General features: G+C 34.7%; 1 protein-coding gene across 2 annotated transcripts in view; it reads right to left on the bottom strand.

The window, feature by feature from the left end:
• TBC1D19 (TBC1 domain family member 19) overlaps nt 1-19,266 on the bottom strand; it is a 156,222-nt gene that overhangs the window by 55,416 nt on the left and 81,540 nt on the right. For both annotated transcript variants that reach the window (XM_029235523.1, XM_029235522.1), the window contains exons 9-11: nt 13,169-13,241; nt 9,792-9,830; nt 8,161-8,273 (exon numbers count right to left, since the gene is read on the bottom strand). In XM_029235523.1, coding sequence (XP_029091356.1) covers nt 8,161-8,273; nt 9,792-9,830; nt 13,169-13,241 — 225 coding nt within the window. The remainder of the gene's footprint in view (nt 1-8,160; nt 8,274-9,791; nt 9,831-13,168; nt 13,242-19,266) is intronic.

Here is a 19,266-nt window from a genome sequence, read left to right on the forward strand (position 1 = left end):
GAGAGGACCGTGCACCACAACGAAGAGTAGGCCCCGCTCACTGCAACTAGAGAAAGCCTGTATGCAGCAACGAAGACCCAACGCAGCCCAAAATAAATAAATTTATTTTTTTAAAAAAATAAAAATATAGCAAATGCAGTATTTATTAAGTAATTACTATGTGTCAGGAACTGTTTTACACATGAGTTAATCTATTTAATCCCACTACACATGAGTTAATCTATTTAATCCCATACCAACAAAATAAAACTGTTCAACAATGATTATTATTCCCATTTACATTTGAGAAATTAAGGCCCAGAGAAAGAAGTAACTTGCTGTCCAAGGCCACAAAGGTAGTAAGATTTGATCCCGGGAAAGCCCCGAAACCTATATGAAAACCCAGAATGACTACACTATACTGCCTTTCTAATATCTAAATTATTATAAAATAAAAAAGTTTAAACATACTAAATCAGCCCTGGTAGTAAAAGTAATCATAGAGCATATGAAAAACATCAGGGTTTTTTTTTTTAGATTAAAAATCCTTTATTATTCATTTTTAGTTCAAAATATAATGATTATAACTATACAGAATCCTATGCAGTTAACCTGTACATGATTTAAACACAGCTTGAGAAGATACATAAATTTCCAAGAGATAATGAGAAACACTCTCATCTCATCTGGCTAATGGACAATAATAAGGGTTTAGGACTTTTAATGACATTGATCAATAGAATCAGCAGTGTACTTTTCTTTACATCTGAGTCCAGGTTTTTAGAAAAGTAAATAAAAATCAGTTATAGCACAGGGAACTCTGCTCAATATTCTGTAATAACCTAAATGGGAAAAGAATTTGAAAAAGAATAGATACATGTATATGTATAACTGAATCACTTTGCTGTACACCTGAAACTAACACACTGATAAGCAATGATACTCCAATATAAAATAAAAATTTTTTTAAATTGTAATAGCAAAAAGATCAGTTTTAAAAAAATAAAAGAATATGGTATTATATTAGAAAATCTAACTCTAAACAGTGATAAGATTTGGCTAATGTTTAATTTAATAGAGAATAAGAAATAAGAAGGAAGAGAGGAAAGATAGGAAGAAGAGAAAAGGGGAGGAAAGGAAAAAGAAGAAAAGACAGGGGAAGGCAGAGAGGGAGGAGGGACATAAGACGTAATCCAGTTAAGCATCAGGCTAATAGTTGGTCGGGGTGTTCATAATAAATAATAAAGGTTAAGACTAAATGGGTAGTAGTTGTGCTAAAGAGAGATGGAAATATCATCTCACTACTTCAGCTGATCCCTGTGTTCCTCCAAATCCCTCCATCCATGTCTTGGGCATTTTAGCCCTGGTTTCCACCCATATCCAAATACTGCTTGGCTCCATCAGTACATCCCAGTCTACGTGATTCTTTCTGAAGACATTCCCTCAAATAAGAGTTGTGAGACAGGTTCGTCTGGGACAAAGAAGAATATCTGTTGCATGCAGCTGCCTTGGCAGGGTGGTGTCCAGCCCTATGTTTCCTGAAACACGATTTCTTTGTCTTGAAAGATGCTTAATACACAGTTCTCTGATTTGAGGCAAAGTGCTCTTTGCATAAAGATAATCTGGGGATTTACTGGCTATTTTTAGTCATTTTAATTTTAATTAAAAAGCCTTACTTTGTTCTCATTCATGTTGTTTTGATTTCTTACCTAAAGCAAAATTATTTTACTATTTTATTTACCTTCTATTGTATTTATTAAATTCATCTCTCTGGCTAGAATAAAAAAACATTTTTAAAGGCAGGAACAGCACCTAATTCAAATACCAATCCTTGACAATGGGCAAAGGGCATAGTTTTATACTTTAATGTCTTCTAGGGAACACAGTGGAAAAGCTAAGATGCTTAGAGTTATGTCTCTTTTTAAAAATAAAATAAGTTTAAAATTACAAACTGATATATGACCATTAAAATAAGTGAAACAATTTAAAGCTGGATAAAGAAAAAGTTAATAATCTTTTCTTTTTCCCTGCCACCACACTGAAGAAACTAATGTTATTTGTATTGTATTTGTAACATTATTTGTAATTTGTATTCTTCCATACTTTTCTCCATGCTTATACAAACATATAATCATATTTAAGGGTTTTACTTGTTTTTTTAACATAAAATGGAATCATTCTATACTTATTTTTCAGTTTCTAGTGTATATCATGGTCATCTCTCTATGTCTTTTTAATAACTACATACACTTTAATATTTTTGAAGCTGTGCTACAGATGTATCACAATTTATTTAACCATTCCTTTAGCCTATAGATGGCTACTCAGGTTGTTTCTAGTTGTTTGTCACTACAAATACTGCAATAAATATCCTCATGCACATATGCTTTTGTATCTATGGGATAAACTAGCAAAGGTAGGATTGTAGGCTGAAGGCTATATATATATATATATATATATATACACACACACACACAAACACGCACATATATCTTTAGTTGGACTACAAATTGTCTAACTACTTTCCAAAAAAGTATCAATTCAAATTCCCACCAGCAACCCATGAGAGCACAAAGTTTACCTATATCCTCACCATTTTAACTTTTCCATGGATGAAAAATGGTTATCTTACTGTTGTATTAATTTGCACTTTCCCAAATACTAATAAAGTTGACATTCTTTCATATGCTTACTGGTCATTTGAATTTCCACTTCAATGACTTACATATTTTTCTATTAGATTACATTTATTTTATTAATTTGTCAGGCTCTTTATTGATAATGAGGATTAACCTTTTGTCATTTGTGTTACAAATACTTTTTCTTCAAATTAATATGTGTTGTTTGATTTTTGTTTATGGTATACATTGACAAATTTTAAAAAATTCTTTATGGCTTTGGATTTTCTTGCTTCCCTTAGGCAAGGCTCTCCTACATCACATGTTTATACAAATATTTTTCTAGTTTTTTCTAAAATTGATATTTTTAATTTAAATGTTTATAAACTACCTGGAATTTATTTTTATATATGGTAAGCCAAAGGTCTGAGTTTTCTTTCAGAAGTATGGTTATCAGAATCATTTATTAAATAAACCATGCATTTCCAATTGAAATAAAACTCCAACACCTCCCTATCAGAAATAGATTCAGCAGGCAGAAAATCAGTAAGGTCAAAGTTGAACTCAACAACACCACCAATCAACTGGATATGATGGACACCTGTACACTACTTTATCCAATAACAGTAGAATACACATTCTTCTCAAACTCACATGGAACATTCACTAAGATAGACCACATTCTGGGTCATAAAACATAGCCTTAACAAATTTAAAAGAATAGAAATCATACAGTGTCTGCTCTCAGACCACAGTGGAATTAAACTAGAAATCAAAAACAAAAAGATAACTGGAAAATCCCCAAATACAGGGAGATTAAACAACATACTTCTAAATAACACATGGGTCAAAGAAGAAATCTCAAGAGAAAGTTAAAAATATTTTGAACTAAATGAAAAGGTAACTTTTCAAAATTTGTGGGATGCAGTAAAAGCAGTGCTTAGATGGAAATTTACAGAATTGAATGCATGCATAAATTAGAAAACAAGAAAGATCTAAAAATCAATAATCTAAGTTTCCACCTTAGGAAACTAGAAAAAGAAGAACAAATTAAATTGAAAGTAAGCAGAAGAAGAGAAATGATAAGAATTAGAGCAGAAATAAATGAAATTGAAAACAGGAAATTAATAGAGAAAAATAATTGAAACAAAAAGCTAGTTCTTTGAAAAGATCAATAAAACGAATGAGCCTTTAGCCAGGCTAACTAAAAAAAAAAAGAGAAAGGACACAAATTACCCAAATCAGAAATGAAAGAGGGTACATCACTACAGATCCTATGGACATTAAAAGGATAATAAAGGTATACTATGAACAATTCTCTGCCCACAAATTTGATAACCTAGATGAAATGGATCAATTACTTGAACAAGACAGAATTTGCTGAAACTCACACAAGAAGAAACAGACAATCGGAATAGGCCTACATCTATTAAAGTAATTGACTTAATAATTAATAAGTGTCTAAAACAGACAGTACCAGGCCCAGAGGGCCTCATTGGTGAATTCTACCAAACATTTAAGGAAGAAATTCTGCCAGTATTCTACAATCTCCTTCAGAGGACAGAAGCAGAGGGAATACTTCTTAATTCATTCTATGAGGCCAGCATTACCCTAATACCAAAGACATTATAAAACAAGAATTTATAAAATATAACAATTTCCAACAATATAATAGGATATTTCAAGAGTATTTTGTATAAGCTTTGGCAAAATAGATATTTAACAGTAATAAATTATGATTATAAAAAGCAATCTTTGAAAAGAAAAATAGCCCAAATTTTTAGCATCAGAGAATATTTCAATTTTAGTATATGTATCTATTTTATATTTTATGCAGACTTACACACTATCTCTTTAACTAAAGAAAAAAGGAAATATACTCTCAGGAAGTCAAAGAACTCACAGAACATTCCTAACAGTTTATACTTAATTGTTCATTAAGCATTTAGAGGAGCTGACCATTTCTAGACGCTGTACAAGATACTGACTTTACAGATGATGAAGAAGAAAAAAAATCCCTGTCCTCAGGTACTCAATCTAGAAAGGGAGGCAGCCAAATAAAGTAAGAAGTATGGGGCTTCCCTGGTGGCGCAGTGGTTGAGAGTCCGCCTGCTGATGCAGGGGACAAGGGTTCGTGCCCCGGTCCGGGAAGATCCCACATGCCGCGGAGCGGCTGGGCCCGTGAGCCATGGACGCTGAGCCTGCGCGTCCGGAGCCGCAAAAAAAAAAATAAAATAAATAAATAAATAAATAAATAAATAAAGTAAGAAGTATGGTATATGTTTCTCTGTCTTTAGGTCTTTGCTCCTGCACTGGTTATGGTGGGAGAAAAATGAAGGAAGTATCTAAGAGTAGCAGTGACGGAGTTGGGAGAAGACAAGGTAGAGGAGATATTAGGAAGGCTTCTCAGGAAAGGTGATGGAATAAACTGCACGCGAAAGAAAAGTAGAATATCCAAGAAGACAAAAGTCTTACAAGGTTTTTTTTTTTTTTTTTCAGGTGGGAAGAGAGATAATTCAGCATCTCTTGGATGACCACAAATAAATTGAGGTAAAGATTATACCTTTTCTTTTAGATATCATGAGTCTGATACACTTTCAGATCATGTATTAGAGTTCTGCAGGAAACTGGAAATAAAAGTTTTAGGCTTAAGACAAAGTTTGGTTGAAAACAGAGTTGAAGCCATTATGGAAAAGGTGACTGTGGATGAGACAGTCCAGGGTAAATGTGCAGGGTGAAAAGAGGATCAAAATTGAATTCTGAGAAATACAAGCACTTGAGGTCTAGCAGGCGAACCCAAATGCAGACTTAAAAAGAAAGAAAAAGAAAAAAAAAAGAAAGAAAAAGAGGGAAAGAAGAACTAAGAAAACAGGATGAACTAAATTAAAGACCAAGAATATTTCAAGGGCAGAATAGATAAGAGTATCAAATGCAGTAGATGTAAAGACTAAAATGTATCCACTGTTCCCTGGTAACTTTAGCTAGGACAGTTATAGTCATGTAGTGGGGTGTATGCCAGACTATGGTAGACTGAGTGATTAATGGGATTAAGGAAGTAGGAGCATCTAGCATAGACTTTTCTTGCACAAGGTTTAGATGTAAAAGTAGAGGCAAGAACAGGTGCTGATGCAAGTAAGTTTACAGGTTTGGTGGAAGGAATTTGAATGAGTTCCTTCTGATGACTTCTGTTTTCTCTGGTTAGGAGAAGGTGAGATCTTTTGCTAAGACTCTGAAAATAAGTGGCTGAGGAGAGTGAAGGACAGAAACAGGCACTGGGAAGACTAGGTGAGCTGACCAGAAAGATCTAGGATGGTCAGGCATTATTGCCGACCTTTAGGTCAGGTTGTGGAGAACATTATTGTGAAATCACTAAAGGAAATCTTAAATGTTAATACTCATCTTGGCTATCTTATCAGTAAGCAAGAACCTAGAGCAAAGTATAAGACAATTTTCTACTTTTAATTAGCAAACTGAAATTAAACAAAAAAATTTAAATATGAATGTTTACTAAATATGGATATTTTGATCCAGAGATCTAGAGAGCTGTAGAAAAGAAAATATATAAAAGCAATTCTTTTAAACTTATCACATATTTTCTTAAAAAGAGAAAAAAATCAAAGTTAAATAATGTTCTAGTAAAAGTACTAAATAAATTAACTGCTAGGAACTTAAAGCATTAAATCCCAAGTCTTTCTATTGAGGTAAGATTTTAAAAATAGCTTTATGAGTGTGAAATTTGAAATATTCCATTTATCTAACTCCTCAAATATGATGCATTTGTATGTGTAGCTTATTTTAAGTGATTGGGAAGTAACTGAACAAAAAGTTCTGATAAAGTATTCTTCATAAGAAGTAAGTATTCTCCCTTTCTCTGCCTCTCGCTCTCTCCCCCTCCACCCTCTAATGTACCACCTACAATTATTTCGGAACTGCTATAGTTTGTTCAGGTCACACATTTGCAGTGAAAATAAGTGTAAGTGATAGAAAATGTTTTATTCAATAAAATCAAGATTGCCTTCTGATAATATTAATTTCTATTTACAGATTTGCCATTTTGAATATAGAAAATCAAGATAACTTAACTCCAGAATTCAAGTGTAAAAACTGCCTTTGAACTTTATACAATCATTATCTGGGATTACTACTTTTATTCTACAACTATACTTCTGGAAAAATTCTAAATCTATTTTTGAAATGGTAGTAGTTAGTTCCTCTGCAGAGACAGGACTTGCTAACTTAGCTCCTGATCAGCGAAGTTGGTAGGTCATCTACACAGGTCAGGACAAGAACTACTACCTCTTCTACAAGAGTTGATACACTCACAAAAAATGCCCAGCGTACACTCAAAACTGTTTTGTAAACTGTTACTTTTAAAGTGTCACCTCAAAACATCAGTAGTATCATTTGGTTTAAAACTGCTCTAAAATAAATCACAAGGTTTATTCTTTCAAAAAGGAAGCAAGTGGTTTTTGATAGTGCTGTTCAGAGCGGGAGATTTAAAACACACACACACACACACACACACACACACAAGCATGCATACATAATTTGCAAAGGTTACAGGTGTAGTTTTTATAATATATGTTAATAATGTTTGATTTTCTTAAAAACTGCATTATTATAAATTATAATTAATTTATAACATAATTACATGTAATATGTAATTACTATTGCTACCATCAATGGTGACCTGTTATATCAAGTACTGTGTTAATAAAAGACTCACATAGATTTCATTTAATTCTTTCAACCACACTGGGATATAAAAATTATTACCTATATCTAAGTATGGGTAAGTTGAAGTTTGAAGAAATTTAACTCACTCAATGACTTATTTCAAATAAGTTGAGGGAGCTAGGAGTTGAAACTAGGTCATATGATTCTAAACAAAACCCATGTTTTTAACTGCTAGGTTAGGGAACTATTAGTTTGCTATTTATTAAAATCTTTAAATAGATGACTTATAGGATCAGTGGGCTTCAGCAAAAAAAAAAAAAAAAAATTCTCCAAAATATTTCAAAAAGAATCAATGTCTTACACTTGTTTCTTTATTGAATCTATTACCTGTCTGTTGGTGATTTCTCTTCATATTCATTTTATTTCCTAAAATAAGATGTTCTTATACTTAGAAAAATAACATTCCCACATAATCTGTCAATTTTTAAACCCATAAAAATCGTGCATATTTTGAAAGTAACTGTAGGGACAAAGTAGTCATTTACGTATATTGAGCTGTCCATCTTTATTTCTCCCTATTATAACTCCCAGTTCTACCACACATCTGCACTGATCTGAATTGGTGGACTCCACTTCTTAAGATTTTACTTATTGTTCTGTTGTATGTATAGGTTCACCGTATCCAACTAATTATTAATAACAAAAACGTCTATGTTAAGCACACAGTGATTAAATTATATGTTAATCTTATCTTAGAACTCTAAACTACAGTGAATTTGGAAATTAAAAAGGGAGTAAATATTAGACTAAGAAAAAAATATTTCTACTTTGAATGCAGGTCTTTGAAAAACAAATATCAAATCTGGCCCATCCTTTTTCTTCTTACCTCAGGTTGGCTGGAAATATTCAAAATGAGAGCCCATAATTCAGCTCTCAGGGCTGTGGGACTTCCTTGTCTGATATACTGTTGAGCAGCAGCACTATCTTGTTCTGATAGAACTGTCAAAAGTATATTAAAATCTCATTAGAAAATTCATAATGTAAGAAATAACACTGAAATCTTTAAAAATCTTTTGGGAAGCTAACATTTCATCTTTATGTCTAACATAATTGCATCATATCTTGACAATCTTCTTTTACTCTCAGATTTTTGATGTGGCCTTATTTACAGCCCTGTAAGTTTCAAGCCGTAAGCTCCTCCACCTCCTACCCCACCAGGTGAAAGTTTTTAATGTAGGTACCTTGATTTCACTGTGCTTTAACTATAGCTCCATGGATGTGAAACTTGTGATACATATATAGAATAATTTTTGGATTTCATGATCACATGAAGTCATAGCTACAGAAACCCTAAATTTCTTATGCATATTCTACTAAGTCATGAATGTTCTAGTATTTGGAAGTGGTATGCTATTTGAAGTATTATGACTGAGAATTCTAAAGAATGTAGATATCCATTCTATTCGATGACTTTTTAGCTATCTGCCAAAATCAACAGAAAAGAGGGATTTTTAAAGAAGTAAAAACAAAAAAGATCTGATAACCTTTTAAAAAGGCCAAAAATTTTTCATAAGCAGTCAAGTTCACAAAATTAATATATTATCCTTTTGTTTTCACCTTTATGTTAATGAAAATACTAGCCATTAAGTCTGGAAATAAAGCCCTCATCCAAAACAAACAAACAAAACAAAAAAACAAAAACAAAAGAAGAAATACTAGACAACTGCTGATATTTGTCAAAGTTTTGTTTTCTTATATTTTCTTCTTAAAAGAAAAAGGAAAAAATTCTTACACTAAATGAGAATGAAACAAAGGGACCACATGATAACTTGCAATTGTGTTTAATGAAAATATCAAATCATACAAATGCAGTCTTCTAAATAAATAGGATTCTGAAAAATTGAACTAGGGAGTTTAGAACATGATAATATAATTGCCATAGAAGATTTATTCTGACACAAGACTTACCTGCACTTCATATTTCAAAGACAAAACAGGGTTTATAAAAATAAGGAAAAGAATCTTAAAAAGATGGGGAAAATTTGTTCTCCAGAACACTAACAGCTGCTTCAGTTATTAAGCCCTACCATGGTGAACAGTCGCTGGGAAGTGTGACAGCTATTATTCTCTCCTGATGCAGGAGCATATTCCTATTAACACTAATGAGAAGGGTGTGGGCACATCAAAGAGAGAACCTGGCTCTTTGATTTTAAAATGAAATTCTACTGTTGAATGGATTAAGCTAATATCCTTGAGAAATGTGTGCTTGCATTTATCATTTCCTTTTTAGTGAACCATCTGTGTACTTCTTTACCTGACGTTTATTGATAAAGCCAAATTGATGCATTTCCCCTCTTTATAAAGATTCCCATTGTTTTATCTACACTGTTAAATTTTATTCCTTTTTAGGTCTTTAGCTTCTCAGAGATTAAATTTCAGTTGAGGGTATACGATACAGACGTTTACTTGAGACTGTCTCATTTTCAGAAATTAAAATAAGTATAATCAAAAGCTTACCTTTTTGCCCAATACGTACATGCTCATTTTCAAAAAGTTCTAAAAATGATAAAATAAATAAAATTATTAGACACAAATATAATCAGCCACATTTAGAACAATATTATGTAAATGTTTTCTGGTGTTGATGCTTTTAATTATTTTCAAAGCTGAATGGCTCTCCAGGAAACTATAAGAATATTTATCTTTATATGTGGAAAAATCTTTTTTCTAAGTTATTTCAAGTTTGTAGAAATGAAAAGGAAATATATTTAATCAGAAGAAAAGATTGATAAACTAATTTTCTTTGTTAAAATAATACAGAATATCTTCTCACAACACAAATGTTTGTCCATTCATCTTTGACTTTTTTTTCCTAAAAACAAAACAAAATTTATTGATAGCTTTATTTGCAAATCCCTACTTCTACTCTAAGCTACCATGAAAGCAAATCTAATAAAAGCCTTAATACTTTATAGGAAATCCCACTATACAAATGCCATTTAAAAAGATTGTATGGGAGAAACAAAGATTTGTTTTTAAAGTACCAATCATAATGGAAATAACCTCCTAAACTAGATCATATTAAAACCAAGAAACATCTGTTCATCAAAAGATACCACTGAGAGTGAAAAGGTAAGCCACAGAGTGGAAGACTGTATTTGCAATACATATATCCAGCAAAGGACTTGTACTTAGAACATGTAAAGCACTCCCAGTAAGTCAATTTAAAAAAGACAACTATCTGACACAAATAGGCAGAAGCTGTGAACAGGTTCTTTACAAAAGAGGTAATCCAACGGATCGATAAACATATGAAAAGATGCCCAACCACATCAGTCACCAGAGAAATGCAATTAAAACCATTATGAAATACATACCCATCACAATGGCTAAAATGAAAAAGACTGACAATTCTAAATGCAAAGGAAATGGAGCAAATGAACTTCTCATACAAAGGTGGTAGGAGTGTAAATCAGTACAGCCATCTTGGAAAACTGTTTGGAAAACTGAATATATGCACGCCCTATGATAGCAGCACATCGCTCTCAGATGCGCATCTTATACCTATGTGCACCAGGAGACTTACACAAGAATATGCACAGAAGCACTATTGATAATAGTCAGCCCCCTATGTCTGTGGATTCAACCAACCACGGATTGAAAACATTTGAAAAAAAATTCCAGAAAGTTCAAAAAAGCAAAACTTGAATTTGCTGTGTGCCAAGCACTACACTGAATCTGTGTGAATGAACTGATGTGTTGGCATACCCTGCTGTAGTCTCCCGCCATTTCATGGATCCTCAGTCTCCAGCACTTGTGTTTGAGTATTGTTCACCTTGTGTCTCGTTTGTCACTTACGTTGTGTGCACCCTTTGTTTCTGTGAAAAAATGGCTCCTAAAGAGCAATTAAGTGGTCAAAACAATCCCTCAAAAGCTATGTAAAGCAATTATACTCCAATAAAGATGTTAAAAATAATAATAATAATTTTTTAAAAAGCTAAACAATCCCTCAAAGGCTAAGAGGGAGCGTTAAGTGCTATCTCTCAACAAGAAAATTAAAATCTTAGATCTTTTGCAAAGCGGCATATTTCTTGCCAAGGTAGGCCATAAGGTCAGTAAGAACAAATTGAGCATTTGCAAAATAAAGCAGAAAGAAGCTGAAATTTGTGGAAGTGTTTGTGCTGCCCCTACAACAGCAAAAGTGGTCTCTCATTCATGACAAATTGCTCGCAAAGGTGTCAAGTATGTGGCTGGAGGACATGTCACAGAAGCATATCCCTGTTCATGGCAAAATGATGTGTGAAAAAGCACTTAGCCTCTGTGAATACTACTGTGATGGGGTTGAGGAGAATGAAGGAGTTTAAGGCTCATAAGGGATGGCTGGCTAACTATGTAAAGTGCTACAGCCTTAAGAACTTAGAGATCATGGGAGAATCATCATTGGCTGATGCCAAGGCAGCTTCAGCGTTCTCAGAAGAGCTCAAAAAACTTATAGAAGAGAAAGGCTACCTTCCAGAGCAAATCTTCAATTGTGATGAAATGGGCTTGTTCTGGAAGATGTCCAATCGTACTTATATCCATAAGACAGCAAAGTAGGCCCCAGGGTTCAGGGCCTGGAAAGATCACCTTAGACTGGTGCTGTCTGGCAATGCAACAGGTCACGTGATCAAGCCAGGCCTCATCTACTGAGCAAGCAATCCCCAGGCCCTTAACAAAAACAAAAATTGCCTGCCTATGTTCCAGCAATACAAGAAGGCTTGGGCAATGGCCATTTTGTTCTTGGAGAGGTTCCATCAGTGTTTCATTCCTGAAGTAAAGGGATGAAGAGAAGGGGCTGCCATTCAAGGTCCTCCTCATAACTGACAACACTCTCTGCTTCACTGGCGAGAATGTGGACGTGATGTTCCTGTCTCCTGCAGCAGCGCACTGAGGTGAATTAACACCTACCTCGCCTTCAGGATGTTTCGTGCTGCCCCTGATGCTAACCCTGACTGAGCAGCATTATCGATTTACGAAAGAGCTTCACAACTGCAGGTGCAGTTTTGCTTCCCACAGAGGCTGTAGATGCCGTAAGTCCTGAGACCACCGATGCAGGCTGGAGGCAGTTCTGGAGTGAGGTGATCAGTGATTTCAGGGGCTTCTCCACTACTGATGCAGAAGTCAGTAGTATTTTGAATGTTGCAGGGGAAGTTTGGTGGGGAAGGCTTCTCTGACATGATTGAAGACAATGTTGAGGAACACACAGAAGAGCGTAGAGAAACCCTTACCAACAAGAAACTTGAAGATCTGCTGAAATCCTCTAAAGATGATGGTGATGATCATGATGCAGAAGATTTAGAGGAGGCAGAGCCATCAATCTGGACACTTGAAAAATTTGCAGCAGTTTCTCAAGTATGATTAGAGAGAGAACATACATGTGTGTGGAAGTGGGGATGGGAGTAGCAGGAGGGGGAGGGACAGCGTGAGGAGGCAAGAGATGAGACCTGAACAGTAAAAATAGTGTTATCCTTGACACAGGGGATAAAGATTGAAAGATGGTAGGAAGGGGCTTCAGTTTATTGATCTGGGTGGTAATTTAATTAGGTGTGTCCAATTCATGAAAATGTATTGAGCCATTCTCTTAGAATTTTGCCAACAAAATGACTTACATATGTCTAATGAGTTTTCAAAATTATTTTAAAGACCCTCAAATAAAAAGACAAAAATCTAGTTGAACTCTAATAATTGTAACATACAAGATTCTATTCAATAATTAATAGTAACCAAGGAGAGGCAAAAAGCATGTTAGTTGTCAGATATTTAAAAAGTTACTAGATTAATTTGGAAATGGCAAGATAAACCTTAACCTCACTCTCATTTTCATTTAGTATACGCCATATGGGAGAAATACTAACCAGGAGGCACTTGTGTAGAGTCATCTATACCAAGTTGCCCGGCAGTTAAGCCAAGTTCCACAAAGAATTCTTTCTGAAAAATAAAACACAGAATTACCATGCATCTCAGACTTTGCTACACATTATTTTAAAAAAATCACCTTCACCTAAACATCAACTTAAATGAAAATTACAATGTAAAATAAATCTTTGCTTCATTCAAATATCTAAAGAAGAAAAGAATATTATTGAACTTTTAGATAGTAATGCTTTAGTCCAAAATTTTCCCTTTTTAGGTAACAAACTAATCAGTAAAAGTAAGGAATAATTATTCTGAGGAAAGAATAATAAAATTTAAATCTCTCCTGAAACATACATACACACACAGCATATGTAGCACTTAGCAATTTTATTTTCTAAATTCATTGTCTAAAATTACCAATATAATTCTGTATCTGTGCTTTCTATGGTACTGTACTTCACTCAGCTCTTAATCAAATAAATACTGCAATATCCAAAACAACTTAAATTAATTTTTAAGTAAAATTAGACTACCAAGTACTCTGCTAAAATAAGAATAAATTAGATTTACTCTCCAGACTTCCTCTACTTATCTAGTAATGTCTAAGGAAAGTAATCATGTTTGTCTGTTGTTTTATAAATATATAAAAAACAACCCCATAGTATTCACATTATTTTTATTCCCTAAGTAATTAAATATTTCTATTAATATTTGCCTCAGTGTTTTGTTACTATTCTAATTGCTAAAGCCAAACTCCCTTCTCCTTTACAAAATGGAATTAGTTTTAATCCTTCATAATTATCTATGATTATTTAAGTTAGTGATTTATTTGTGTCCCTCATAAGACAGTTATTCAGCCTAACACACATTTCATTTCTGTATCAATTTTAAATAACTGCCATTATATTTCAATTTTTAACTAAACTAATTTTAACCTATACTTTTAAAAAGCACTGCAACTTATGTTACCAATTTTTAATGACTCAAGTGGTAAAAATTCACTGCTTTGGATATTTTTTACTCTATGTCAGTAGACCTGGTCCCTAATCTCAGATTTCCTTCTCTATGAACACGTATTACCTTTTTTCAACCTGTATCAAAGAATATAATCACACCATATTGAAATTATCTTTTTACTGTCCATCTCCTCATTAGCCTGAAGCTCTTGGAAGACAAAGACTATCTCTTACACACATTTGCACCTCCTGTTCTTAGCACAGTGCTACGTGACACATAACAGTGGGGAGTCAGTAAATAGTGAACCACACTACTGAGTTCTAGTTCCCACCTGCTGTCTCCACAACACTGAATTAGTGAACAGGAATTAGTCAGCAACTTCTCTTTAGAGTTAATAAATTTCAGTTTCAAGAAATTCCCTTTTGGCAAGAAAGGGGTAGGGGGTTAAGAGATATAGATTACTACATATAAAATAAATAAGCTACAAGAATATATTGTATGACACAGGGGATATAGCCAATATTTTATTTTATTTTATTTTTTAATAGATCTTTATTGGAGTATAACTGCTTCACAGTACTGTGTTAGTTTCTGTTGCACAACAAAGCGAATCAGCCATATGCATACACATGTCCCCATATCCCCTCCCTCTTGAGCCTGCCTCCCATCCTCCTTATCCCACCCATCTAGGTCATCGCAAAGCACAGAGCCAATCTCCCTGTGCCACGCTGCTGCTTTCCACCAGCCAACTATTTTACATTTGGTAGTGTATATATGGAGACGCTACTCTCACTTCGCCCAGCTTCCCCCTCCCATCCCATGTCCTCAAGTCCATTCTCTATGTCTACCTCTTTATTCCTGCCCTGCAACTAGGTTCATCAGTACCTTTTTTTTTTTTTTAGATTCCATATATATGCGTTAGCGTACGGTATTTCTTTTTCTCTGTCTTACTTAACTCTGTATGACAGACGCTAGGTCCACCTACCTCACTACAAATAATCAACTTCGTTTCTTTTTATGGCTGAGTAATATTCCATTGCCTATATGTGCCACACCTTCTTTATCCATTCATCTGTCGAGGGACATTTAGGTTGGTTCCATGTCCTGGCTATTGTAAATAGTGCTGCAATGAACACTGTGGTACATGACTCTTTTTGAATTACAGTTTCCTCAGGGTATATGCCCAGCAGTGGGATTGCTGGGTCATATGGTAGTTCTATTCTTAGTTTTTTAAGGAAACTTCATACTGTTTTCCATAGTGGTTGTATCAATTTACATTCTCACCAACAGTGCAGGAGGGCTCCCTTTTCACCATACCCTTTCCAGCATTTGTTGTTTCTAGATTTTTTGATAATGGTCATTCTGACCAGCATGAGATGACACCTCATTGCAGTTTTGATTTGCATTTCTCTAATAATTAGTGATGTTGAGCATCTTTTCATGTACCTCTCGGCCATTTGTATGTCTTCCTTGGTGAAATGTCTGTTTAGGTCTTCCTCCCATTTTTTTAACTGGAGTGTTTGTCTTTGAGATTGAGCTCCATGAGCTGTTTGTATATCGTGGAGATTAATCCTTTGTCTGCTGTTTCATTTGAAAATATTTTCTCCCATTCTGAGGGCTGTCTTTTTTTTTTTTTTTTTTTTTTGCGGTAGGCAGGCCTCTTACTGTGGGGGCCTCTCCTGTTGCGGAGCACAGGCTCCGGACGCGCAGGCTCAGCGGCCATGGCTCATGGGCCTAGCCGCTCCGCGGCATGTGGGATCTTCCCAGACTGGGGCACGAACCCGTGTCCCCTGCATCAGCAGGCGGACTCTCAACAACTGCACCACCAGGGAAGCCCTGAGGGCTGTCTTTTTGACTGGTTTAAGGTTTCCTTTGCTGTGCAAAAGCTTTTAAGTTTAATTAAGTCCCATTTGTTTAGTTTTGTTTTTATTTCTGTTACTATAGGAGGTGGGTCAAAAACGATCTTGCTGTGGTTTATGTCAAAGAGTGTTTTTCCTATGTTTTCCTCTAAGAGTTTTATACAGTGTCTGGTCTTATGTTTAAGTCTTTAATCCATCTGGAGTTTATTTTTGTGTATGGTGTTAGGTAGTGTTCTAATTTCAGTATTTTACATGTAGCTGTCCAGTTTTCCCAGGACCGCTTATTGAAGAGGCTGTCTTTTCCCCATTGTATGTTCTTGCCTCCTTTGTCGTAAATTAGGTGCCCATATGGGCATGGGTTTATCTCTGGGCATTCTATCCTGGACCATTGATCTATGTTTCTGTTTTTGTTCCAGTACCATACTGTCTTGACTACCGTAGCTTTGTGGTATTGTTTAAAGTCAGGGAGCCTAATTCCTCCAACTCTGTTTTTCTTTCTCAAGATTGCTTTGGCTCTTCGGGGTCTTTTTTGTTTCCATATGAATTGTAAAACTTTTTGTTCTAATTCTGTGAAGAATGCCATTGGTAGTTTGATATGCACTGCACTGAATCTGTAGATTGTTTTGGGTAGTACAGTCATTTTCAGAGTATTGCTTCTTCCAACCCAAGAACATGGTATATTTCTCCATCTGTTTATGTCATCTTTGACTCCCTTCATCAGTGTTTTACAGTTTTCTGAGTACAAGTCTTTCGCCTCCCTAGGCAGGTTTATTCCTAGGTAATTTTTTCTTTTTGTTGCTGTGGTAAATGACAGTGTTTCCTTAATTTTTCTTTCCGATTTTTTTGTTGTTGGTGTATAGGAATGCCAGAGATTTCTGTGCATTAATTTTGTATCCTGCAACCTTACCAAATTCATTGATGAGCTCTAGAAGTTTTCTGGTGGCATCTTTAGGATTTTCTACATACAGTATCATGTCATCTGCAAACAGTGACAGTTTTACTTCTTCTTTTCCGATTTGGATTCCCTTTATTTCTTTTCCTTCTCTGATTGTTGTGGCTAAGACTTCCAAAACTATGTTGAATAACAGTGGCAAGAGTGGACATCCTTGTCTTGTTCCTGATCTTAGTGGAAATGCTTTCAGTTTTTCACCATTGAGTATGCTACTTGCTGTGGGTTTGTCATATATGGCCTTTATTATGTTGAGGTAGGTTCCCTCTCTGCCCATTTTCTGGAGAGTTTTTATCATAGATGGGTGTTGAATTTTGTCAAAAGCTTTTTCTGCATCTATTGAAATGAGCATATGGTCTTTATTCTTAAATTTGTTAATGTGGTGTATCACATTGATTGATTTGCGTATATTGAAGAATCCTTGTATCCCTGGGATAAATCCCACTTATCATGGTGTACAATCCTTGTAATGTGCTGTTGGATTCTGTTTGCTAGTATTTTGTTGAGGATTTTTGCATCTATTTCCATCAGTGATACTGGTCTATAATTTTCATTTTTTTCTGATATCTTTTTCTGCTTTCGGTATCAGGGTGATGGTGGCTTCGTAGAATGAATTTGGGAATGTTTCTCCCTCTGTAATTTTTTGGAAGAGTTTGAGAAGGATCGGTGTTAGCTCTGCTCTAAATGTTTGATAGAATTCTTTTGTGAAGCCATCTGGTCCTGGACTTTTGTTTGTTGGGAGATTTTTAATTATGGTTTCAATTTCATTACTTGTGATAGGTCTGCTTATATTTTCTAATTCTTCCTGGTTCAGTCTTGGAAAATTGTACCTTTCCAAGAATTTGTCCATTTCTTCATGGTTGCCCATTTTATTGGCATATAGTTGTTTGTAGTAGTCTCTTATAATCCTTTGTTTTTCTGCAGTGTCAGTTGTGATTTCTCCTTTCTCATTTCTAAATTTATTGATTTGCGTCTTCTCCCTTATTTTCCTGATGAGTCTGGCTAAGGGTTTATAAATTTTGTTTATCTTCTCAAAAACCAGCTTTTAGTTTTACTGATCTTTGCTGTTGTTTTCTTCATTTCTACTTCATTTATTTCTTTGTTGATCTTTATGATTTCTTTCCTTCTACTGACTTTGGGTTTCCTTTGTTCTTCTTTCTCTAGTTGTTGTAAGTGTAGGGTTAGATTGTTTACTTGAGATTTTTCTTATTTCTTGAGGTGAGATTGAGTTGCTATAAACTTCCCTCATAGAAATGCTTTTGCTGTGTCCCATAGGTTTTGGGTCATCATGTTTTCACTGTCATTTGTTTCTATGTATTTTCTAATTTCTCCTTTGATTTCTTCAGTGATCTCTTGGTTATTTAGTAGTGCACTGTTTAGCCTCTATGTATTTGTGATTTTACAGTTTCTTTCCTGTAATTGATTTCCAATCTCATAGCGTTGTGGTCAGAAAAGATGTTGGATACAATTTCAATTTTCTTAAATTTTCCGAGGCTTGATTTGTGACCCAAGATGTGATCTATCCTGGAGAATGTTCCGTGTGCACTTGAGAAGAAAGTGTATTCTGCCACTTTGGGGTGGAATGGTCTATAAATATCAATTAAATCTATGTGGTCTATTGTGTCATTTAAAGCTTATGTTTCTTTATTTATTTTCTGTTTGGGTGGCCTGTCCATTGGTGTAAGTGGGATGTTAAAGTCCCCTACTATTATTGTGTTATTGTCGATTTCTCCTTTCATGGTTGTTAGCATTTGCCTTATGTACTGACGTGCTCCTATGTTGGGTGCATAAACATTTATAATTGTTATATCTTCTTCTTGGATTGATCCTTTGATCATTATGTAGTGTCCCTCCTTATCTCTTGTAACAGTCTTTATTTTAGAGTCTATTCTACCTGACATGAGTATTGCTACTCGAGCTTTCTTTTGATTTCCATTTTCATGGAATATCTTTTTCCATCCCTTCACTTTGTCTGTATGTGTCCCTAGGTCTGAAGTGGGTGTCGTGTAGGCAGCATATATATGGGTCTTGTTTTTGTATCCATTCAGTCAGTCTGTGTCTTTTGGTTGGGGCATTTAATCCATTTACATTCAAAGTTATTATCGATACGTATGTTCCTATTACCATTTCCTTAATTGTTTTGGGTTTGTTTTTGTGAGTCTTTTTCTTCTATTGTGTTTCCTGCCTAGAGAAGTTTCTTTAACATTTGTTGTAAAGTTGGTTTGATGGTGCTGAATTCTCTTAGCTTTTGCTTGTCTGAAAAGCTTTTGACTTCTCCATCCAATCTGAATGAGATCTTTGCTGGCTAGAGTAATCTTGGTTGTAGGTTTTT

This window comes from Monodon monoceros, unplaced genomic scaffold (genome assembly GCF_005190385.1).
Source record: "Monodon monoceros isolate NGI ecotype Baffin Bay Population unplaced genomic scaffold, NGI_Narwhal_1 Super_Scaffold_20, whole genome shotgun sequence".
NCBI classification, from domain to species: domain Eukaryota; kingdom Metazoa; phylum Chordata; class Mammalia; order Artiodactyla; family Monodontidae; genus Monodon; species Monodon monoceros.